At 37.8% G+C, this 26011-nt stretch overlaps 1 protein-coding gene across 1 annotated transcript; it reads left to right on the top strand.

Moving 5' to 3' along the window:
* The first annotated feature begins 24493 nt into the window (after positions 1-24493).
* LOC100427903 (olfactory receptor 5M5-like) lies at positions 24494-25429 on the top strand. The gene has a single exon (XM_028832905.2). The coding sequence runs from the start codon at positions 24494-24496 to the stop codon at positions 25427-25429; it is 936 nt and encodes a 311-aa protein (XP_028688738.2).
* The last annotated feature ends 582 nt before the right edge of the window (positions 25430-26011 follow it).

The following is a 26011-nucleotide window of genomic DNA, read 5'->3' as shown; positions in this document are numbered from 1 at the left end:
TAGGCGTTCTGTGAGCACATCTCAGAGATGGCCACTAGAATACATAAAGAATCCAGTAACTCAATCCTCTTAGGTCAAAGACATGATTGAAGGGAGACATAAATGTCAGAACAGACCAAGACTCATGGAAAAGAGCGGCTGTTCAAAAGGATGTTTGAGGTATCATCTCTTGTATCAAAGATGTGTAGTCATTAAGAATTCTGAATTCCAAACAGAGGTCAAACACATTAGCTGCATGCTAATCCATAGGACCAAGAAGAGGTCACTTAACTCAACAATGGGCTGTGGTCCCTGCCCAGAGATCTCACAGTTGAGGGAAAGTACACCAAATGTCCAGGAAGTCTGGACGGAGGCAGAAGGTGAAGTAATGCACTCACCTTACAGACAAGTAAACAGAACAAGCCTGAGGTTTGAAAGAGGAGATGAGCTAGCTCCTGATTATCTCAGGATCAAGCTAACTGATTCATGATAGTGAGCCAATCTGGAGAAGACATGATCAGGTTACTCCTAGAAGGCTCCAAAGACACAACTTGTGCCCAAGACGCTGCATAAGCTGGGGCTAGGTTGCTAACAGAAGATTCCGGCCTTCTACAGCACACAAATATCCAGCCCTATCTTAATAGTTGCTGTCTGATAAAACATGCATCTGTATGTAGGTCAGCTTCTGGAAAGCCTTCCTCCATACCAACTTGCTTGAGAAAAATCATGAAAAAGCAAGAAAAGCAGGAGAGCTTTCTTACAGGATGCCCAGCTTCAAAAAGGTCCTAGGGGCCGGGTGCAGTGGCTCAAGCCTGTAATCCCAGCACTTTGGGAGGCCGAGACAGGCGGATCACGAGGTCAGGAGATGCAGACCATCCTGGCTAACACGGTGAAACCCTGTCTCTACTAAAAAATACAAAAAACTAGCCAGGCGAGGTGGCGGGTGCCTGTAGTCCCAGCTACTCGGGAGGCTGAGACAGGAGAATGGCGTAAACCCGGGAGGCGGAGGTCGTAGTGAGCTGAGATCCGGCCACTGCATTCCAGCCTGGGCGACAGAGCGAGACTCTGTCTCAAAAAAAAAGGTCATAGAAATAATCCACTCCATTTCTCCCATTTTATAAAATTATAAACTAAGCTCTAAAAAAGTTAAGTAACTAACTTCAGATCAAATGCCTTTCTGGAAACTGAGCTAAAATGAAGAACCATATCCCTGGACTACTTCTAATTCATTTACTATCTTTATTTCACATATTATACATCTTTTCTATAATTTCTAAAGAAGACTATAGACTATCAGAAAGTATATTTGGTTCATTACATGTTTAAAAAAAAAGGTTTTAAAATTATGCTAATATATAAATAATACATTTACTCTTGAAAGGGTAATTTTGCAGTGCAGTAATTCACATAAAGATGCAGCTGAGAGATAATGACAATTCTGTGAGGCAGGTGATAGTCTCCTTCAGTGCCCAGTACCTAGGGAGTTGTGCTTTTGTTTTCAGCTGAACTGTTCTGAGTGCCTGATAGATGATGAGTCAGATTTCACTAGGATTTTCTTTGCTGAAAGAGCAGAAGGGAGAGTGAAAACTAATCCCAAAGTTGTGAAGATTGTGAGGAAGGGGGAATAGGCAAGCAACTCAGCCAACCTGGAGTGACTTAACAGTTTTGAGGCAATCCCAGTATCTCACCCTAGGAAAAGTCATCCCTATTGAAGAATTTAAAACCAATGAGAAAAACTAGTAGGTAAAATAAAAGGGTCAAAGATCCTGGAGTTAAAAAAAAAAAAAACTAGATTCCGGTGATAGTCATTTCTGAGATTACTGCAGTGGTAAGTTCACGTAGATCCAAAATTGCCATTGCTAGTCATGGTTACCTTTATGGAGTATGCATCTTGAATATTACATATGGTCTGTGAAGACTTTGATCTCCACCTATGCTGTTATTTCATATAGGGTTTTGAAAAATTGGCTAGAAATAGAGAACATCTTACTAGGACAGGGAAGAATGAAGATGAACAGATATTATATAAAATGTTTAAACTGAACATGGAGAGTTGAGGGAAAATTTTCAAAAGGAGAAGTTAATTTTTATGAAGGAGAGAGAAATTACCATAAAAATAAAAAGTGTACTTTGTCATAAATATGAAAAAAAATTTGAAAATATAATTGTGTCTGTATTTGTAAGGTATCATGACTTTATGAAAAAGTAAACTGAATTGGTAATAGAAGTTGGGATTACAGCATAGAAAGACCAATATGCACCAAAGGGCATCAGCAAAATGGGGAAGAATGTTGCAGTGGCTGCTACAAAACTAGGGTTGCTGATACAGAAATTCCATGTTGATTGGGTGGGAATATGAGTAAAGAGAAGCAGAAGATACAGAGTCTTAAAGTGAATGAAGGAACATAAACAATTTATCTTGGGCAAGAAATGGCTCCTGAAGAAAATTAACTTTTATCTTTTTTTTTTTTTTTTTTTTTTTTTTTACTACTCTAGTGCTCAATTTTTAGACGTCTGAGGATATACAAAATAACTGCTCAGTACATGGGAGAACCATCAAGCAGTCACAATTGTGCCCAGTTGGAATGGGCTGCAAATTGGTGAGAGCACTATGAAAGAGATTCAGGAATCACAGGTCTGCCTGAGCTAATGTGAAGCTGAGACATTTTAAAATCAATGCTGATATTCTAGGATTCAGCATAGTAAATTAATCCACTACAGTCTATACACATCCATATGAAGACAATGCTTTAAATTTCTCAATAGATTACTTTCACTCTGGAGTCTGCAAACACTTTGCTCTTTGCTCCTATGTATCTTAAGTATCCAACTGATGCCGCTATTAGAATTAAGAAAAAAGAGAAGCAAAAGTATTTTTTTAAAGTAGAGAGGAATGAATGAAAGGCAGAGGAAGATGAAAGGCAGACCATACAGAGGAAACCAAAAGAGGTACTATAGCTGATAAGATAAAAGAGGGAATTTTTATTTCACATGTCAACAATTTAATTCCATTTTTATCAATTATATCTTCTTCTATGGAAGAAAATTAAGATAATTCAATGTTTTCCTACATCATTTAATATAAGGTTTATTTAGTCTTGGAAACTTCCATTCTTTATTGCTCCTCAACAATAGCAATCACAAAAGTTGCCATAATTCTCTTTTTAAAGATCAACCAAAATTAAAGAATAATGTATTTTTCTTTAAAGAATTTGGTATAAAGCAGACTGAACTCTCTCACACACATGCACTCGTCTTTCTCTTTTTCTCTCACACACATACACACACTACATGCATATGCACACACACACTGGCATCAAAGTCATGTGCTCATCCAGCCACATTATTTTCACACTTTTATTCTGAACTGAGATGCCTGAATAATTTTATGTGTGAATTAACTGATCAATAGTATGCTGTTAGGAACACCATGCAATTACATGTTTGAACTCTAAAGTCCTATCTTCCTTATCTTTGTACAGGACTTTATTAAGTGGCATGGACCCAAGAATGAATGAATGTTTAAAATTTTAGAAAAGATAGATGTGTATAACAGAAATTCAGAGTCAGTTATACGTGCTATTACAGCATGGAAGCGATGTGTTGGACAGAAATGCCATGAGCTTTGGAAACATACGGCCCTGGGATTAGATTCAGCTTTGTCACCAGCAATCTATGGAATCTTGGAAATTTTACATAAACTGTTCAACTCTTCATTACGTTATTTGTTTAAAAAAATACTTCACATGATTCTTGTGTTGAATAAGATGATGTACATGATAATACCAAGTATCGATCATAGAAATAAGTGGATGTTCAACAAATGATTATTTCCTTTAAAAAACTATACCTTAACTTCTAATACAGAAATGAGAAACAAACATTCCTGTATCAATAGAAAAGGGAAATTATTACCTGCGGATGAATGTACATCAACAATAATGACAAATTCCAAAGAGTTGTTACTGTATAGGAAGGTGATATTTATGAGATTTGGGGTCCTTTGGGATATAGCCTCTTGAGTACACTACTTGTTTATAAAAATTTCACTGAAAATTCATCAAGACAATGCAAATTACAGGTACGTATGCTCATAATAATATGTGTTGCTGCTGGGCATGGTGACTCACACTTGTAATCCCAGCACTTTGGAAGGCCAAGGTGGGAGAATTGTTTGAGGCCAAGAGTTCAAGACAAACTTGGGCAACATAACAAGACCCCATCTCTACAAAAAATATAAATAAATACAAATAAAATTAGCCAGGTGTCATGGCTCATGCCTGTAGTCTCAACTACTCAGGAGGCAGAAATGGGAAGATGGATTGAAGTCAGGAGTTTGAGGCTGCAGTGAGCTAGAATTGCACCACTGTACTCCAACCTGGGCAACTAAGCAAGACCTCATCTGAAAAAAAAAGTCTAAAAACATCTGTAAATTTATTTATTTTTAGTATGCATTAGAATTTTTTAATAAAACTTTTTGATGAACTGCTAAAACCACTGTAACTATTTGAGATTTATAGGAATAAGCAAGAGTACAGTGTACCAGAATAATTTCTCTTCAAAATAAAAATTCTTCTGGGAAAAAATAAGTGCTTATGTTTTCTGTATGTTTCTAGATGACACTACCTTTATTTTTTAATTAAACTTTTTACTTTGAGATTATTGTAGATTTACATGCAGTTTTAAGAAATGTAAATAATACAGAGATATCTTATATGCCCTCTACCCAATTTCTTCCAATGAAAAGCATTTTGAAAAACTGTAGTATAATATCACAATGAGGATATTGGCAGTGATACAGTCAAGATACAGAACATTTCTATGAACATAATGACCCCTCACATTACTCTTTCATAGCCACAACAACCTCTGTCCCATCCCCATGCCTTCCTTAACTTCAGGAATCCTCTAATATGTTCTCTGCTTCTACATTTTTATAATTTCAAGAATTTTATTATTTTATTTAATAATAATATTAAATAAAATAATATTTTATTTACCTCTCTACCTCCAGTAATTTTATTTGCTCTGAAGTCTACGTTATTCAATATTAATACAGCCACTGCTTTTCTTTTGATTAATATTTACATACTATGTCTTTTTCATTATTTTACTTTCTTTTTTGGGCTTTGTTTTTTTGTTTTTGAGATGGAGTCTCACTCTGTTGCCCAGGCTGGAGTGCAGTGGTGCAATCTCGGCTCACTGCAAATTCCACCTCTCGAGTTCAAGTGATTCTTTTGCCTCAGCCTCCCAAGTAGCTGGGATTACAGGCGCCTGCCACCATGCCCAGCTAATTTTTGTATTTTTAGTAGAGACAGGGTTTTACAATGTTGGCCAGGCTGGTCTCAAACTCCTGGCCTCCTGATCCACCTGCCTTGGCTTCCCAAAGTGCTAGGATTACAAGTGTGAGCCACCACGCCTGACCCATTATTTTTCTTTCAACTTGCCTATATTATTATATTTGAAGTGACTTTCTTGTAGAAAGCATAGAGTTGGGTCATGTGTTTTAGCTCACTTGGCTGGGTGAGGGCTCAAACAGAAATAAGGAACATGCTGTTTTGAAACGAGAAAAAGTGATCCTTGTTAGATAGTGACAGAAAGTCTAGCTTAATTATGACCTGCAGTTATGTGGAAAGCACAACTTATAAGTGATGAACTTAGATATTTAGATAAGCAGATTTACAAACAAAGTGTTGAAGGTACAGCCTGTTGTTGTTTACTCAATGTATTAAAATGTGAGAACAGATTACTGTGTACCCAGTAACAGGATTGCTAGGTCAAATGGTAATTCTATCTTTAGTTCTTTGAGAAGTCTCCAAACTGGTTTCCACAGGAGCTGAATTAATTAATTTACATTCCCAACAATAGCATTCCTTTCTCTCTGCGACCTTGCTAACATCTGCTTTTTAAAAACATTTTTATAATAGCCATTTTGATTAGTGTGAGATAATATCTCATTGTGGTTTTAATTTGCATTTCTCTAATGATTAGTGATGTTGTGCATTTTTGCATGTGTTTGCTGGCCACTCATGTCTTCTTTTGAGAACTGTCTGTTCATGTCTTTTTCCAACTTTCTAATAGAGTTATTTGCTTTTTGCTTCCAGATTTTTAAAAATTCCTTATAGACTCTGGATATTAGTCCTTTGTCAGATACATGGCTAGTAAATATTTCTCCCATTCTGTAGGTTGTCTATTTACCTTGCTGATAGTTTATTTGGCTCTGTAGAAGCTCTTTAATTTAATTAGGTCCCAGTTGTCAATTTTGGGGGTGCTGCATTTACTTTTGAGGTCTTAGTCATAAATTCTTTACCTAGGCCAAAAACCAGAAGAATATTTTGTAGGTTTTCTTGTACGATTGCTATAGTTTGAAGTCTTACATTTAAGTCTTTACTCCGCCTTAAGTTAATTTTTGTATGTGGTGAGAAGTAGGGATTGAGTTGATTCTTCTGCATATTGTTACCCAGTTTTCCCAGCACCATTGATTAAATAGTCTGTCCTTTCCCCATTGTTCTTTATTTCTGGGTTCTCTATTTTGTTCCATTGGTCAATGTGTCTATTTTTGTACCCGTACCATGCATTTTGGTTACTGTAGCATTATAGTATGAGATACCATCTCACATCAGTGAGAATGGCTACTATTAAAAAGTTAAAAATATATCAAGTGCTGGTTAGGCTATAGAGAAAAGGTAATACTTATACACTGTTGGTGGGAATGTAAATTAGTTCAGCCCCTGTGGAAAGCAGTTTGGAAATTTCTCAAAGAACTTAGAACTATCATTTTACCCATAATCCCATTGCTGGATATATACTCAAAAGAAAATGAACCATTCTACCACACATGCACTCATATGTTCATCACTGCACTATTCACAACAGCAAAGACACAGAATCAACTTAGATGCTTGTCAATAGTGGACTGCATAAAGAAAATATAGTACATATACACCATGGACTGTTATGCAGCCATTAAAAAATAAAATCACATTAATTCAAGATGGATTAAAGACTTAAATGTTAGAACTAAAACCATAAAAACCCTAGAAGAAAACCTAGCCAATACCATTCAGGACATAGGCATGAGCAAAGACTTCATGACTAAAACACCGAAAGCAATGGCAACAAAAGCCAAAATAGACAAATGGGATCTAATTAAACTAAAGAGCTTCTGCACAGCAAAAGAAACTACCATCAGAGTGAACAGGCAACGTACAGAATGGGAGAAAATCTTTGCAATCTACACAGCTGACTAATATCCAGAATCTACAAAAAACTTAAACAAATTTACAGGAAAAAAACAAACAACCCCATCAAAAAGTTGGCAAAGGATATGAACAGACGCTTCTCCAAAGAAGACATTTATGTAGCCAACAGACACGTGAAAAAATGCTCATCAACACTGGTCATCAGAGAAATGCACATCAAAACCACAATGAGATACCATCTCACACCAGTTAGAATGGCAATCGTTAAAAAAAATCAGGAAACAACAGATGCTGGAGAGGATATGGAGAAATAGGAACACTTTTACACTGTTGGTGGAAGTATCAATTAGTTCAACCATTGTGGAAGACAGTGTGGCAATTCCTCAACGATCTAGAATTAGAAATACCATTTGACCCAGCGATCCCATTACTGGGTATATACCGAAAGGATTATAAATCATGCTACTATAAAGACACACGCACACATATGTTTATTGCGGCACTATTCACAATAGCAAAGACTTGGAACCAACCCAAATGTCCATCAGTGATAGACTGGATTAAGAAAATGCAGCACATCATAAAAAAAGATGAGTTCATGTCCTTTGTAGGGACATGGATGCAGCTGGAAACCATCATTCTCAGCAAACTATCGCAAGAACAGAAAACCAAACACCGCATGTTCTCACTCATAGGTGGGAATTGAACAATGAGAACACTTGGACACAGGAAGGGGAACATCACACACCAGGGCCTGTTGTGGGTTGGGGGCAGCAGGGAGGGATAGCATTAGGAGATATACCTAATGTAAATGCCGAGTTAATGGGTGCAGCACACCAACATGGCACATGTATGCATAGGTAACAAACCTACATATTGTGCACATGTACTCTAGAACATAAAGTATAATTAAAAAAAGATAAAAACTTACGGATAGACATTTCACAAAAGAAGACATACAAATGGCCTACAAGTATATTAAAAAATGCTCAACATTACTAATAATTAGGGAAATATAAATCAAAGCCACTATGAGATATAATCTCAGTCCAGTTAGAATGATTGTTATTAAAATGACAAAAATAAATGACATGACTGTGGAGAAAGGGAAACTCTTGTATGCTATTCGTGGGAATGTAAATTCATACAGCCATTATGAAAAATAGTATGGAGGTTCACCCCAAAATTAAAAAAAAACAGAAAGAAAATGCGGCACATATACACCATGGAATACTATGCAGCCATAAAAAAGGATGAGTTCATGTCCTTTGCAGGGACATGGATGAAGCTGGAAACCATCATGCTGAGCAAGCTATCACAAGGACAGAAAACCAAACACCACAGGTTCTCACTCATAGGAGGGAATTGAACAATGAGAACACTTGGACACAGTGAGGTAGGGAACATCACACACCGGGGCCTGTTGTAGGCTAGGGGGCTGGAGGAGGGATAGCATTAGGAGATATACCTAATGTCAATGACGAGTTAATGGGTACAGCAAACCAATATGGCACATGTATACCTATGTAACAAACCTGCATGTCGTGCACATGTACCCTAGAACTTAAAATATGATAATAAAAAAAGACACCAACACCCCAAATAGATTAATATTACTTTAAAAATAAAAAATAAATAAAATAAAATCAATCCTTTGCAGCAACATGGGTGCAGCTAGAGGCCATTATCCTAAGCAAATTAGCACAGGAACAGTAGACCAAATATCACATGTTCTCACTTATAAGTGGTAGCTAAGCATTGGGTACACATGGACATCAAGATGGGAGCAATAGACACTGAGGACTACTGAGGGGGAGGAGAGAGAGTGGAGAAAGGGCTGAAAAATTACCTATTCCTTACTATGCTCACTACTTGGGTGATAGGATCATGTGTACCCCAAACCTCAAAATCAAACAATATACCCATGTTGCAAACCTGCACATATACCTCCTGAATCTAAATAAAAGCTGACAGAAGCTCTCTGGGGCCTTTTTCATAAGAGCACTGACATATTCATCAAGGCTCCACCTTCATGATATAATCACCTCCCAAGGAACCCACATGTTAATACCATCATATTGGCAATTAGATTTTCTGACATACAGATTTGGGGGGGAAGCATACATTCCGTCCATAGCAGCTAGCTAGAACATATGGACATGGTTCTAATTACTTATTTAGTTGGTTGATTAAAACGTACACTGAACAGTTGCCTGAGTAAAATGAAGGCCAGAAGAAATTCCTTGGTGTTTCCAAAAGAGACAATTGAAAGTTTGGGAAGATGTGGTATGTTGAGCTGGTTTTATCATGTGCATTCCATGTATGTAGCCCATGTATGCATCTTCCAAGAAGATCTCAGGAGCATCTTCTACTCCATGACATTGAACTCATTGGTAAAGAAGCATAACTATTATTAAGAAGTACTGAAATAGATATTTTGTGTAGCTCTGAGATGTAAGAGATGAATAGCAAATCTAAATGAGATCAATTTCAATAATGATACCAAAACTCCAAAGTGACAGAGATCATATGTGTGCTAAAAGTATAACACCAAGGTCAATAGGGCAATCATAACAGTATACAAAAATGTCTGACCTATAGGGAACTTTAGAGGTGGCTAATTAAATATAATGGCCTTAAAATCATTGCTGGACAACCCAGTAAGGTGCTACTTGATATGTATGATTCAATACATTCTAGGGACAGAGAGCAAGAAAGGAAACTGATTTGAAATACCATGAAATGTAGTGAAAGCTCCTCACACAATTCTCAGACCTGAATCAATTCAGAGATCTAGAGTATCTTAAAGAAATATTTTGTAAATTGAGAAAAAATTCTTACAGTAACATCACATACATGTTCGGATACACATATATACTCTCATTCTTCATCCATTCCAAATGATTTTGAGGCTATTTAAAGGTAATTATTAATGAGAAAGGGAAATACCCAGACCTTTCACGAGTTATTACACCTGACTTTGAGCTGCACTAATTTTTGGAGGTCCAGAAGTCCGCTGTTGTCCAGTCTGCCAATCGTAGAGAAAGCTTATAAGAATCCGGATGTGAGTGGAATTTTGACCTAATTTCACCTTATTGTAAGCCCAATATCAACCAGATTTAGAATCGGAATAGGTTTGGTCATCAACTACCAAAATTACCCCAATATTGGCTCCTGGATCCAGGGAATCTCGAGCTATTATATTGGAAGGTTCAAATGGAGGCCGCTGGATCTACTCATCCCAGCCAACATGGCAAGTCAAAGGAATATTGCTTTCTTCAGGAAAATGAGCTAAATAATCTTATTTTTATTATCATTATTATTCAGTTCTACTAGCACACTGACTCTGATCTGAAGCCAGAGCTGATTTATTGTAATCATAAGCAAATACATTTTATAGCTCATTAGTACAATTACATCCCTTTGATCTGAAAGTTGGTTACCTGAAATTAGACTTTGGGTTTGGATTAGTTGGCTCACAGTTTAATGACTCTTCAGGGAACAGGGTAACCTCTGCTCATAGTCAATTTTAGAGACGCCATTGAGTCTAAAGATTAGTCCAGGGGTTCACATCCACTGTGTTTGGAACGGAAGATGAGGTGCAGAATTGAAGACAAAGCCCCAGAGGACTCATAGGTGAGACAACATCTCTGCCAGCCCCTGCTTCCCTAGCAGCTCAAGCTGATACATCTGTAAGTCACAGCACATCCCCAGATAATGGGGCATTAGAGCAACAGGGGATGTCATTAATTCTCATACATATATATATATGTGTGTGTGTATATATATGTATGCATATTCAAATAGCAATTACAAATACTAAGAAATACACCATTTCCCCCTTTGGGGCTTGAAACTATCTGGCTCTCTGAAATTGAACAAAACCGGCATTTTTAAATAAAATTTCTAAAATCCCTACTAACTACTTTGTGGATGACTGGTGAGTACTGTCTGAATCTATAGTTTGCCCCACCACTGACAGTGACCATTTGGTCAGGTTTCATTCAGAAACCAATAACAGGCTTGAAAATAATCTCTTAGATCAGTCTGTGCAAATGTGTACATGTTAACCAAGTGAGAGTTCAGAAAGGTTCAATGAATGGTCGGGATCCGGCTTTCAAGCAAACAGAATCTGACACAAATAGTGAAACTAAGAAGAGTGAGAATAAGACGAAAGAAGGCATTTTTAACCTTGCATTAAAAATTGTCTCTGTAGAAATAACTCCTGGCCAAAAAGATATCAAAATCTTTTACTATATTATTTTATAGTAAAATGCTAAAGAAAATTATCTTCATCTTCATGTCCTGTTTTATCAAATTGCTTTTCTGAACTAAGTTCAATAATAATTAAGGAGATGCATATTTCCATTTTTTCCAAGTTACATACAAATTGTGTTTTAAGTGTGTACACTTGCAAATAAAATACTTGGGGGAAGAGCATTCAAAGATTAATAATGTGCAATTTAAAAAGCAAAACAATATAAAATATGAAAAGAAAGAATGTAAAATGTCAAATTAGGCATAAAGTAAGTGCATAGACTAAAGGAAATAGGTCTTCTTATTCAACTACATGCACTTGTGAAAAAGTTTAAATAATTCTGAAAATAGCATGGCTAGAAATAATTATAGACACCCTAGTAGGTAACAACAGCTTTGAAGCATGAATTAGTTAATTAATGCTATAGTTCTAGGTATTTGATTGATCAGTAAAGGACATTTTCACTTAATGTCATATTTGAAAGAGCAGGAAAGAAAAGGGTATAAGGGTGTAAGTGTAGCAATGAATGTTCTGTCAGCTCTTTGGACATCTGTGTGGGAGGATGACACACCTGGAATACCAGTCAAATAACAGCATCTTATAATCTTATCATACATTTGTCTTATCTTCATGCTGTAAATCATATGAAGTCCATAGTGCCCCATGCCAGTGGCATATTACTATATTCTAAAATAAAAATATCAAGCCATGATGTATCATCAGAAGTCCTTCCACTGAACATTTTCCTAGATTACCTTTTCACCTAGATATTTTCATTCCCAGGTAATAAACCTGCACATGTCCCCCCTAAATCTAAAGGTTGAAAAAAATAAACTGATATATAAAAAATAAAATTAAGCAAAATATAAAAAGGGAAATTAATGGCTAAAATCAGGCTCAGATGTAAGATGGAATATTGTCAGAATGCAGGCCTACAGTGGTGTAAATCAAGGAAGGGATAAGAGAAAAAGATTTTTAAATGGCTTGGGGTGAGACAGGAGCAATGTCAATTTTTAAAAAACCATGTTTAATGTTCTTTGTAGGCATGAATGAAGTAATACAACTTTGGAGTTATGTTTGCAGAACTAACACCAAAATGTGCTGGGGGAAAGCTATTTACATCTAATCTCAATCCCACTGTTTATTCATTGTCTTCCTCAATGCCTGTGAATATTTTATCTTTTCCCCAGAAGAAAAAATTTCGAGGAACAAAACGACTGCAGAGATTCAGTATACCAGACCAAAGTGCCTCCATGTGTTCCCCAAAAATCAAGAGCATCAAAGGTCTCTTTCCAAATCTTTCTTAATATTAAATGTCCTCATCCTCATATGGAAGCAGGAGCCAATCCTGACACTCCAATTTGGTTGGAATTTCTCTTGTTCCATGCACATTTCAGTCTGTATGGGCTGCTGCCATTCCCACAATATACTGCACAGTCTCATTTTACAGAGAGCAACCAATGTCATGATGGGCACCTTTATCCAGATTTATTTCTTACATGTCCCACTTGCCAAGGATCACCGTTTCCTGGCCAGAGTATCCTATGAGCAATCCAGGTCCATCAGACACTCTGTGAGCTACACACAGTCATAGTGACTGTAGAAGTTCAAAGTGACCTGCTGGCCCAGCCTCACTTGAGTTCAAGGACACACACAATGGCAGTCTCTCTGCTTCTGCGTGCTGACTGGACAATCGTCTGTCTCTAGTCTTACACAGTTGCTCAGACTCTAACTCTTACCTGTTAGGGTTTTGCTCAAAAGACTGCCAGATTTTTTTACTGGTGTTACCTTAAAGATCACCAGTGCTTTGAGGACTATCTTCATCCTTCAGGTATCCATCCTGGCTTTAGCCCCAAGGATTCTCCCCTCTGAAGTTTTTTGCAGCCATGTCTTCCACCTCTCAATCCTGAGTCTATCCAACCTTATTCTCTGAGATTACAAAACAAACTGGCTCAAGTCTTGTCCTAAATTGTACCAGGTAACCACAGCCATAATCATGCTGAACCCCCTTCATACACTTCAAGGCATTCTGAGGGAAGGAATTTCCCAGAGATGGTCCAAATAAAAAGACTATTGAATGTGCATCAAAGGGAAGCATATTAAAGCCTCTGCTGTTAATTAAGCTGAAACTGAAGCCCAATCTGTTTGGTGTCATCTGGTCTTGGAAATTGAGATAACATGAATTTCAAAAATATCAAATGCAAAAAAACAAAATGTTCTGTATAAAACAAAAGAAACAGTCCATATTTTAAGATTTTGCTGAGTGGTTGGTTGTTTTTTTCTCAAATAAAAATTTTCTTCATGCCATTTCTTTTTTCTCTTACATACTCTATGGAGCAGGTGGGTGGGGAATACAGAAGACATTCATTTCTTACATCACACAACACCTGTTTATTTTGAGCTCATGCAGTAAAAATTCTGAGTTAGTCTCACCCATGGACTTTCCTCTCTGAAGGAAAACAACACAAGTCAATTGTACTATTAAAAATTTTATAAGTACTATGTGAATCATTTTCTGGAAAAATATTTTTCTGTTATAGCACATGTTATTGAATAAGTCCTGTAGGTCAATATGTTGTGTCATTCAAATAAATCTGATGGATGCAAACAATTGGGCATTTAAGCTGTGTTAGTCATAATGTAATCACAGCCTAGAGTGTCTTTTCTCAGGTCATAAAGAGCAGAGACTTTCCTGGGCCAGACAACTAAGCTGTTCTATGGGATGTCACAACATACACATGGCTCACAAATACAAAGAAAGTCAATGCGGGACTGAAAAAGCCTTCCTTTACCCTGAAGGTTGAAATTTCCCACTCCAGGATAGTACCAGCACTTCTTCCAGCCTGTTAAATTAGATACAAAGAAAGTAAATGCAGGAGTGAAAAAGCCTTCCTTTACTCTGAAGGTTGAAATTTCCCACTCCAGGATAGTACCAGCACTTCGTCTAACCCTGTTTAAATTTCGTTAAGAGTAAGACAGAATTATAGGTGGACATTCCTCAGAGCTTAACCGACTCCATACTGTATTAATAGGGAAACATTTCATCAAGGGAAATCTAAGCCTCAAACCAAATGCAGCAGCACTTCAGCTACTCCAGGGCACACAGGATAATTCAGAGCACCCACCCACCCATGGTGCTATGAAAGAATCATCAACCCCACATGAATTCCTAGTAGTGGTAAAACAAAGTATCAGTGGTTTTGAATTCTGTCCCTAGCACCTACTGGTCATTACCTTCAAGAATGAATATTACCAAGATTCTTACAATCTAGAGAATGCTCTTTCTCAAAGTGTATCCCCAGTTGAATGCATGAATCATATATGCACCTTCCTTTAACAGGAGTCCTTCCCCAAAACTAGAATGAAATCTCATGACCAAGGCCAGGCGTGGTGGCTCACGCCTGTAATCCCAGCACTTTGGGAGGCTGAGGCGGGCAGATTAAGAGGTCAGGAGATCGAGACTACGGTGAAACCCTGTCTTTACCAAAAATACAAAAAATTAGCGAGGCATGGTGGTGGGTGCCTGTAGTCCCAGCTACTGGGGAGGCTAAGGCAGAAGAATGGCGTGAACCTGGGAGGTGGAGCTTGCAGTGAGCTGAGATCACGCCACTGCACTCCAGCCTGGGACAGAGTGAGACTCTGTCTCAAAAAAAAAAAAAAAAAAAATTATCATGACCAAGCAGATCCTTAAAAACACCTTCCCTCTCTTTAGAATCTCGCTGATGACTAACACCCCTGAACTTAGAATTTCTCTTTCTCAGATTTGTGAGCAATAGGGTGGCATAGTGTAAATGCTGGTTCAAAAGTGCCGAAGTCAGTCTTCCTTAGCTCTGTGAGACACACGGTGTCAGTTGATCCCTTCATCTCCTCCCTTCCGGGCATTCACCCAGACAAAATCCGCAAGGTCCTGTGCTTTCTGCAAACCCAGTCTTTAGAAGGCCTGGCTGGATTTCACCCCAGATATTCAATTCCTAGAATTGGCTCATCATGCAATAAGAATTCCATAGAAAAACCAATTCTTGCTAAAAAGTACATTACCATTTGTACTGGGACTAGACAGTGAAATGATAGTGATGAAATGTGACATAAATGGCAGTAGTTCAGCTGGCTCTCTGATTCTATCCCTAACTCTGGCCCCTTTGGTCACTACTCAAGATAGGCACACAGTCCTAGGGACTGGAAACAGATGTCCTATGGCTTATTGTTAAGGTAACCTGGTGGTGAGCAACTACAGCATTTGCAAAATCATGGAGTTCTTCAATTAGCAAATCAAACTTACATTGCACTCTCCACTAGATATAACCTAGATATTCTCCCCCCTCACCAGAATGAAAAGTCACAGATTTACCTTCTACAAGTTACTGAAATTGGCAAAGTTGACTAAGAAAGACCACTAAAACCAAACCTCCAGGTCTGACCCAATTGTATTTTTTTTCCAGTTTCCTCCTCTTTGGTGTGAATTAATGAACTCCAGGAATGCTGAGGGAGAGAAAACGCACTTTCTAATTTGAGAATGCTCTTGACTTCAACTCTGCCTTGACTTAAATGCCAAGGTTGCAGACAGTGTCCTTGCACTTTAAGGGCTGTGCTGAATCACTACAACTAATGACCTAGACAACCAGGTTCTAATCTTTTTTTCCCCAGTGGCCATGAGAAAAAGGGCAGCTGCATTGAGAAACTGACCCTACCCACACCAGGAGGCATGGATTGCCCCAGTTTCAATCCAGAGAGAAATGGAGAAGGGAGAAAGGGGAGGAGGTCTACAGGACCATTAGAACATTCAGTCTCGGACTCCTTAATTTGATTTGATGGGAAATACACAACAGTAGGAGAAATGAACACTACTTTTCTCTTACATTATCTTTTGGGATAAATATGCTAACCAAGATCATCTTTTCTGTGCAAGCAAAAATGTCCTATATGTGCATCCTAGTCATACAATCTTTGCGTAATCTTAGCTAGCCCCCCATAAAACATTTACAGCCACAACTTTAAGGCCACCCACTGTAGATGTCATGGGAAAGGGAGGATGGCTGTCTCCTAGCATCACACCCAAGGTTCTGAACATGGGAGTCATCCTGAGAACAGGTACCAAAGCATCATGACCTGAGTCATCATTAGTTATGGGGATGATTTAGGGATTTTAATTCCCAAGGGTGATTTAAATCAAATGTAATGTATCTCAGAGAAACTCTGTATAAACTGTTCCCTTGGTACCCATGAAGTTCTGGAATCACAAGAGATAACAGACTCATTACATTTTATAAGTACAGTTTCTGCGGAGAACAGAAACCAAGGCCTCCAGGCAGATACGAAGAAGCCTGTTTGTCTGACTGGAAATGCACTAAATGGATGCTTCTAGAACACTGGGAATCCCGACTAATTGTCTGACAGGCACTTGGTAAGTTGCATTTACTTCTAAGGCTGTCGTGGCTAAAGCCACAAGGCAGCCTAGAGAAGGGTTTCAGCTCCAGAACTGTGAAGAGGGCAGGGCTTTGGGACAGGTGTGCTTTGTTTCCACCAGAGATGAAATGGGGAAATATTGGTTGGCTCTTACTTGGAAATCTGGGATTTATTTTTAAAACTAGTGCATTATTCTATGAGGAAACCGCAGCAGTGACCTGACAAACATAGGAAGCCTCTGAAATCACAAGCCAAATTTTATGTAAGTGAAATCTTCCTAGGGACAGGTACTTAGCTTTCATCAGATTCTCAAAGGAGTTTATGTTCTTTCACTTTCTAAGAGTTAAGAATATTTCTTAGGTTCTTCCACCAAGTTGTTTGAATTGTTTCCCCATGAAGAGTAAAGGTAAGGAAGGAAACAGCACTGAGTTGTCAAATGTTGAACATACTGGTTAAACACAATAAATTGTAAATGTGCCAGAACAAATTAAGAGGAAGTGTTACTGAACTCATTCCAATATGCCTAAAATTTCCTCACAGGAGTCTAATCTTGCAAGAAAGAAATAGGCAAAACAAAATTATGAAAAATCATAAATGGAGAAGATAGTTTAGGCAGAGGGCTCTGGAACACTGAGAAATCATAAATGGAGAGATAGTTTAGGCAGAGGGCTCTGGAATCAGCCTACCTGGTTTCAAATCCTGGCTCATCTATTTTGGGAATTTGACAAACTACTGAGCATTTCCATGTCTTAGTTTCCTCCTTAAGAAAATAATGAAAATAATAATTATGTACTAAATAAAATAATATATGTAAAACAGAATGAATCTTGGCATATTGAAAGTTTTCAGATAACTACTCGTTATTTGGATTCATTAAGTTTGACAGTAATTCAATCTCAGCTTTTTTTTTCCTGATTCTTTTGTTTTATTGATAACAGAAACGGTGCATAATTACAGATTTGATGAGGAATGTGCAAATAATAAAGAATGTGTCTATTGCCAGCAAAATACAAAAAATACTGGAATAATGGAATAAATCTCAGCATTTTTTAAAAAGCAGACCACAAATTTTCTCTTAAGTAGAAAATTACAAGTCAAATATTTATAATTAGAGATTTACTATTTTGTTTTTCCTGGAATTTATCATCAGGTCTAGTTATATTCTAAAAACTAATAGTCTTGATATTATTAGTAATCCTTAAACTTAAAAATTAACTCAATTAGAAGTTCCTTGGAATGCAAAATAACATTTTCATAGGATAAAATGATATATAAATATTTAGCTAATGGAATGGAAATTTTTTAAAACCTCCAAATTAGAATGTGTTAACCATGTCTTAGAAACTTTAGAGGCAAATATGAAATCACATCAATAATAGCTAACAGAGTAAAAAATATATATATATCTTCTGCCAGGCAAGAGCTGTTAAAGCTAGAATCTCCACACTGGCTTTTTAGACTCTTCCAGAGTTACTAAACCTTTCCATGTCTCAGTTTGAATTGGTAACTGTTCGAATGCACATGGAAGACTTGGTCACTTCTAGAAATGAATCCAAAAGAATGTTTTGCTACCTTTAGACGGCACAGAATTCAAAACAACAAAAAACTTACAAGCAAATATTTTAATGGGTAAGACTGTCTAAGTGCAATGCCTGAAGAGGTTTGGTTTTGTGTTAGGCTATGATTGAGAGAGATAAGATCACAACAAAACAGGTTACATCTACCATAAGCCAGGAGTGTCAGAAATGCTCTTATTTCCAAGGTTCCTTACTACTTGTTAGATATCTTAGGGCACCTTTTCTTCCCTGCTGACTCCTTGCCCCACCCATTAAAGATAAATTTTACCCTAAGGTCTATCTCTGATCTCTTGCTGTCACTATTCTCTCTCCCTGAATGATCTCATTGGTTCCCACCCTTCATTCCATCATCTGTATATCCATGGCTCCTGAACCAGGATCCTGGCTTTGACTGTGCAATGAACCTTTGTCCATCCTTCCAGCTGAATTCAACGCTATTTTCTCCTACTCCACTCCTAGCCTAGACTTACTATGTTGAACATATTCGAAGTAACAACATAGCAATGTTATTAAATATAGTGGGGAAATTTGCTTCCTCTTTTCTCTCAATTATGTCTTCTACTTTTGAATTCTACGATAGTAATTGTGGTAGGAGTGCGTGTGTGTATTTGTGCGTGTGTGTGTTTAAATTGTGTCAGATCTCCTTAGGAAAGAAGTAAGGGGTAAAATTATACTAAACTGTTAAGTCTTACATTATCATTATTCTGGTCTCCCAGACTTGAAAACTTAGAGTCTCAGTCAATTGCCAAGTGACACAAACTCTGTCTTTGAGATACTTCTTGTGCCTATCTCCTTTCTTCATTTGTGCCATGATTCCCTAGTTCAAACCCTGATCCTGTCTGACATGGAAAATGTCACAGCCGGTGTCCCTGCTGATGGCTCTCTTCTTTCACACCATCCACGCATACTGCCAGACCACCTCCATGAAAGCTGAATGCTGGTCAAGTCAATTCTACTGCTCAAGTGTTCAATGGGTCCATGCTCACTACCGAACTAGTTATTGCATCCCCCTGACATCCAAAACTTTTCACATGTAGTTTATCCACCATGAATCTCTTCCATAGGCATTTTCTCTCACCCAAAAGGAAGCCCACAGTCACCAGTGCATGCTCTGGGCTGCTCTAGCTGAACCCCTTGCTCAATTGTCCTCTGTACCCAAGACGCTCCTTTAATCCACCCTTCACATTTTGAGGTTCTTTCCATCTTCCAATGGCCAGCTCAGTTCAATTTGAAGGCTGCCGACTCTCTGCAGTATACAGACTGAACTCCTTATAGAGGGATACCAGGCCTTCTGTTATCTAGCCCAGATACACATTTCCAGCCATGTTTCTTATCACTAACTCACAAGCAGTAGCACCTTTTGATCCAAACAATAGGGACCCTGCCTTGGCCCCATTCTTCAGAGCCATTCTGGGCTTCTTACTACTGCACTACATTCCATGGGGCAAGGCATCTATGATGCCAAATGGATGTGTCCTTCCAGTCCCTGGTATCCACCCCTTCTAGACCATCTTCCTAGTAATGAGACCTTAAGGTTCCTTGCTCAAAAGGCTTCCAACTTATTCCCAGAGTCCATAAGTGTCTCTTTACCAAATCGTCCTTGTAAGGGTAAACCATGCTGCTCATGTTCTCACAACTAGGCCTTATGGGTGGCCAAGGGATGGCCACTTGCAGGAGTGTAAACAGAGCTTATACATGCTTGCTCGCGTGTCTGTGCAACTGCAGTCATGTGAGCTAGCAATGAGTCCTCCTCACAAAACTGCCTTCCAGCCTGTGATTCCAAGGATCCCAAGAACTCTGCCTTCCAGATATTATATAAGTATACTTGTTAAGGAGGGAGGATAAAATGTATTTTAGTAATTTGTTATCTTGATTTTTAACTTTTAAATATTTAGGCATATTGTATGTGGGTCTTCATTTATTATTCTTGCCCTGGGCCCTGCCAATGCCAAAGGCAGCTTTGCTCCTAGGAAGCCTGCTTTCTAACCATAGCAAATATTTGGAGTTTTTAACGCCTGGACTTCCTCAAACCTCAGTAACTTTGCACAGGCTATTCCCTCTGTTTAGAATGCCTGAGAATGTCCTTATACTTCTGAAGCATCCTTCAAGAGGTTAAAAGGTAAAAATTGCCACCACTGTTACTATATATTAACATTGCTCTGGAAGTACTAACCAATACAAGTAGAGAAGAAAAAGAAACAAAAATATGTTAGAGAAATGGGAAATGAAATTCACATCCTTTCATAATGTATGATTGTGTAGTTAAGAAACCCAAGAGAATCAACCAGAAAACTATTTTTAAATGATAGGAAAGTATTGTAAGGAAGAGAGTTATAAAATTAATTTATAAAAAAATCAGTAGTTTTGGCCGGGCGCGGTGGCTCAAGCCTGTAATCCCAGCACTTTGGGAGGCCGAGGCGGGCGGATCACAAGGTCAGGAGATCGAGACCACAGTGAAACCCCGTCTCTACTAAAAATACAAAAAATTAGCCGGGCGCGGTGGCGGGCGCCTGTAGTCCCAGCTACTCAGGAGGCTGAGGCAGGAGAATGGCGGGAACTCGGGAGGCGGAGCTTGCAGTGAGCCGAGATCGCGCCACTGCACTCCAGCCTGGGCAACAGCGTGAGACTCCGTCTCAAAAAAAAAAAAAAAAAAAAAAAAAAAAAAAAAAAAAAAAAAAAAAAAAATCAGTAGTTTTGCTGTATGCAAATAATACTTAAATAGACCACAAAAAAACTTTTTTAAGATTTAATTTGCAATAGTAACAAAAAGATAAAATACCTGTGACTAGAATTTAAAGAAATACATAGGATGTATATCTGTAAAGTTTAAATAAAACTCTATTTAGGAAATTATTTAATCAATAAAATAAATACCACAGTTAAGAAAAGAAGATTCAGTTGTAAAAATGTCAATTTTCCCTTAAACTGACAAATCAATTTAATGCAATAGCATTCCAAGTACAAACAGGATTTTTTGGAACTTGATAAAATAATGTTAGACTGCATCTGGAAAATGTACACCTGAGAATGGACAGAAAAATTGCTACTAGATAGTAAAATGAATTATATAACTATTTAATTTAAATGTGTTGTCTTGGTTCTAGAAAAGACTACAAAAAAAGAAATCATAAATTGACCCAAGTACTTCAAGATGTTTTAGTATTAGTATAAGATAAGTCTGGAGTTTTAAATCAACAAAACCAGCAGGAAAACAATTTCACCAATAAGTTGCATTAGAACACCTGGCTAGCCATTGAAGAAATAAGTAAAAATACAGTCATGCAGTACATAATGACATTTCAATCCACAACAGATGGCTTACAATGGTGATCTCATAATATTATTTTACTGTATTTTACTGTACCTTTTCTTTGTTTAGATATGATTAGATACACAAATAACATTGTGTTACAATTGCCTACTATATTCAGCACAGTACATGCTGTACAGGTTTGCAGCCTAGGAGCAGTAAGCTATGCCATATAGCCCAGGTGCATAGTAGGCTATATCATTTCAGTTTGTATAAGTACACTCTATGATGTTTACACGATGACAGAATCACTGAACAATGCATTTCTCAGAGTGTATTCCTGTCTTTATTTGAGGCATAACTGTGTTGATTGCCTCATTCCTTATATCAAAATTAAATTTCCAGGAAAATCAAAGTTTGTAATATAAAATTGAAATGAAGTCAGTCTCTGGACTAAAACAGGAGATAATTTTTTAAATAATTTTAAATTGAAGATGTTTCATTTAACCATATTGCAAAGATCAGAATTCAAAAGGAAAAGGATTGATAAATTTGAAATCAACGCAAAACTCACTGCATAGCATACAAAGTAATTATCATACCTATGTTAAGGGACAACTGACAAACTGAAAAGTAATTTGCAATACATGTATCAGACAAAGAGCTGGTTTCCTTCATAAACGAAGGCCTCCTAGAAATAAAATGTTCTAGAAAATCAATCAACCTAATAGAAAAATTCACAAAGAAATGAACTGACAGTTTATAGGGAAAAAAATATACATGCAAATAATTGTTTGAAAAATGCTAACCCCTACTCATAAAAACACACAAAACTACAGGAGTTACCAATATCCACTATCACAGTGGCAAAGGCTTAAAACTTAATAAAACTTTGGATAAAAGTATGGGAAAATCAGTATTCTTGCACAATATTGTTAGAAGGGAGTTTGACTTGGTGAAATTTATTTGGAGGTCAATTTGTCAATCACCATCAAAAAAGTAAAATGAATATATACATTTTGACGCAAACTTCACTTCAAGTGGTTTATCTTTTTCTGTCTTTTTTTTTTTTCTTTTGAGATGGAGTCTCGCTGTGTCACCAGGCTGAAGTGCAGTGGCATGATCTCAGCTCACTGCAACCTGTCTCCTGGGTTCAAGCGATTCTCAGGCCTGAGCCTCCCGAGTAGCTGGGGTTACAGGCACGCATCACCACACCCAGCTAATTTTTTTTTTTTTTTTTTTTAGTAGAGACGGGGTTTCACCATGTTGGTCAGGATGGTCTCGATCTCTTGACCTCGTGATCCACCCACCTCGGCCTCTCAAAGTACTGGGATTACAGGCTTGAGCCACTATGCCTGACCTAGTGGTTTATCTTTAATCCACATACATGCTTAGACATATGAACGCAAGCTTTATTTGAGATAGGGGGAAAAAAAGAAAATCGTAAACATTTAAATATCCATTAAGACAGAACTTATTAATAAATTATGATACAGTTATGAAAATATCATGGATTTCTACAAACTGCTTTGGAAATACTTCTTTAACTTTCATTTTAAGTTCAGGGGTACCTGTACAGGATGTGCAGTTTTGTTACATAGGTAAATTTGTGTCACGGGGGTTGTTGTACAGATTATTTCATCACCCAGGTACTAAGCCTAGTATTCATTAGTTATTTTTCCTGATCCTCTCCCTCCTCCCACCGTCCTCCAATAAGCCGCAATGTGTGTTGTTCCCCTCTATGTGTCCATGTATTCTTATCATGGAAATACTTCTTAAGTGTAAAAAGAGAAAAGGTGCAAAACTGTATGATTTCATTTATGTAGAAAAGTGTGTGTGTGTGTGTGTGTGTGTGTGTGTTTTGTGTGTATTGATACTTGTTTATACCTAAGTGTTTTTAGAATATTAAAGGAACTGTTAACACTGGATACCATTAAGTAATTACATTGGAGGTAGAGCAGAGAAACTGTTTTTTCATTTCTATCCCTCTGTCCTATTGATAAGTTCGCCAAGTGGATATATTGCATTTATAATTTTAAATATCCAGCTTAAAATTTAGGACAATTCAGTGTTGCCTAAGACAGCTGATCCTCCACCCCCACGCACTGCCTTCACAGCAAGCAGGTTGAGTTAGGAGATTCCTCTTTCAGAGCATTGCCCACAGTGAATTGTAACTAGTTACTTACATGCATGTTTCTCCTACCAGTCTGTACCAGTCTGTGTGCTCATTGAAGGCAGGCATACGTTTTATTCATCTTTGTATCACCTTCATTTAGCATAGCATCTGGCACATTGAAGAGGGGCAATATGTGTTTTAAAAGGGAACAAGAATGAATGAATGAAGCTTTTCCATTTCCACCATCCACATTCAATCTCTCCCTCTTATGAACTCCTACAGCACTCTGTACAGCTCCAAAAGTACTTGGCTTACTTCCCCTTATGGAATGTTTTACAAACCCTCCACTAGACTCCATAAGAACAAAGACAATGTCATTGTCATACCCATCTCCAGCCCAGCACCAAGCATGCTATCTGGCCCCACACAAAGCCCAGAAGTATCTGTTGAGTTGAACTGAAAACACTAACACTGTTAACATAAAAATAGGTTCTGTCCTAAGAAAATCGTTCTCCTGGTTCCAAAAAGAAATGAGTACAGTCTTGCCAAGTCTGTTTTAGCAGAATAAAGTCCCATAGTTAATGACAGCCTTTAACTATTGGAAGTGTAAAGCCACATTTTTTTTCATATGGTAATGCAACAAAGAGGTAAGAAGCGTTTGTTTTAAAGTATCTAATCATTTCTTATTTTTGCAGCAGGCGAGAGAACATGGCAAAAGGCAATCATACCACAGTGACCGAATTTGTCCTCATGGGATTCACAGACCGTCCTGAGATGCAGCTCCGCCTCTTTGTGGTGTTCCTGGTCATTTATCTCATCACCCTCGTGGGAAACTTTGGCATGATCCTGATCATCAGAGCAGACTCACAGCTCCACACCCCCATGTACTACTTCCTCAGTCACCTGGCATTCATTGATCTTTGTTACTCATCTTCCATTGGGCCCAAGATGCTGCAAAATTTATTAGTGAAGAAAAAAACCATCTCCTTTTCAGGCTGTTTTGCTCAGCTGTACTTCTCCAGTGCTTTCACCACTACAGAATGCTTCCTCTTGGCCACGATGGCCTACGACCGCTACATGGCCATCTGCAACCCCCTGATTTATACAGCTGTTATGACGCAGCAGGTCTGCAGGGAGTTGGTGATAGGGGTCTATACCTATGGCTTCCTAAACTCTGTGCTACAGACAGCTCTGACGTTCCAGCTGTCTTTCTGCGACTCCAATGTCATCCACCACTTCTACTGTCCTGACCCCCCTCTTCTGGCCCTCTCCTGCTCTGACACCCACAGCAAAGAAAAGCAGCTCGTGATCTTCTCTGCAGTAAATCTCACTGGGTCCCTCCTGACCATCTTCATCTCCTACATTTGCATCCTCTTTTCCATTATAAAAATCCAGTCTTCCAAGGGCAAGTGCAAAGCATTTTCCACCTGTGCCTCCCACCTCACTGTGGTCACCATCTTTTATGGAACACTGTTTTTCATGTACCTGCAGCAACCAAAAGCGGGGAATTCATGGAAACAAAACAAAGTAGTCTCTGTGTTTTATAGTCTTGTAATTCCCATGCTTAACCCTCTTATCTACAGCCTGAGAAACACAGAAGTAAAGGATGCCCTGAAAAAAATGCTAGAGGGCAAAGAGTTATAGTGAGTGAGTTAATGGAATGCAGCATATTGAAAGTTTGGTATATTGACAAGTATAATCTCTCTAATTAAGTTTAGATTTAGCAGGCGAATTGCTGTCCAATCAGGAAGCAAACAGTAATCCAATTTGGGAATTTTAATGACCAAAGTACTGGGTCACTTATTTAACATAGTAATATTTAATCCAGTTATCATGAACTATCAAAATTGACTTACAAGCTAGAATGTCAATAACTGTGTCCTTCATATGCTGAAGAAGAAATGGCTTACTACCAATTAAACAATAATATAAACTGTAAATTTAAAAAAATCCTGAAAAGCAACATTCTGGGTGAAACTATAATTTAACAAAGCTGGGTACAAAACCTACACATGAAAATCTATGTTATTAGAAACACTTTTCAGTTTACAACAGGCTATATTGTAGAGAGTCATTTGTTAGTCTTAGAATATATTTCTTCATAACACTTTGCTGCAGATGGTGATTAAGTTTCAAGATCAACTTACAAAAACCTTATTTAATCCAAATGTAATTGAAATACTGCACGCTTTAAATAAACAATAGAAAATATAGTATGGCAGCAAT

This window comes from Macaca mulatta, chromosome 14 (genome assembly GCF_049350105.2).
Source record: "Macaca mulatta isolate MMU2019108-1 chromosome 14, T2T-MMU8v2.0, whole genome shotgun sequence".
NCBI lineage: Eukaryota > Metazoa > Chordata > Mammalia > Primates > Cercopithecidae > Macaca > Macaca mulatta.
Note: the sequence above shows the minus strand (reverse complement) of the source record. Positions and strands in the feature narration are given on the sequence as shown.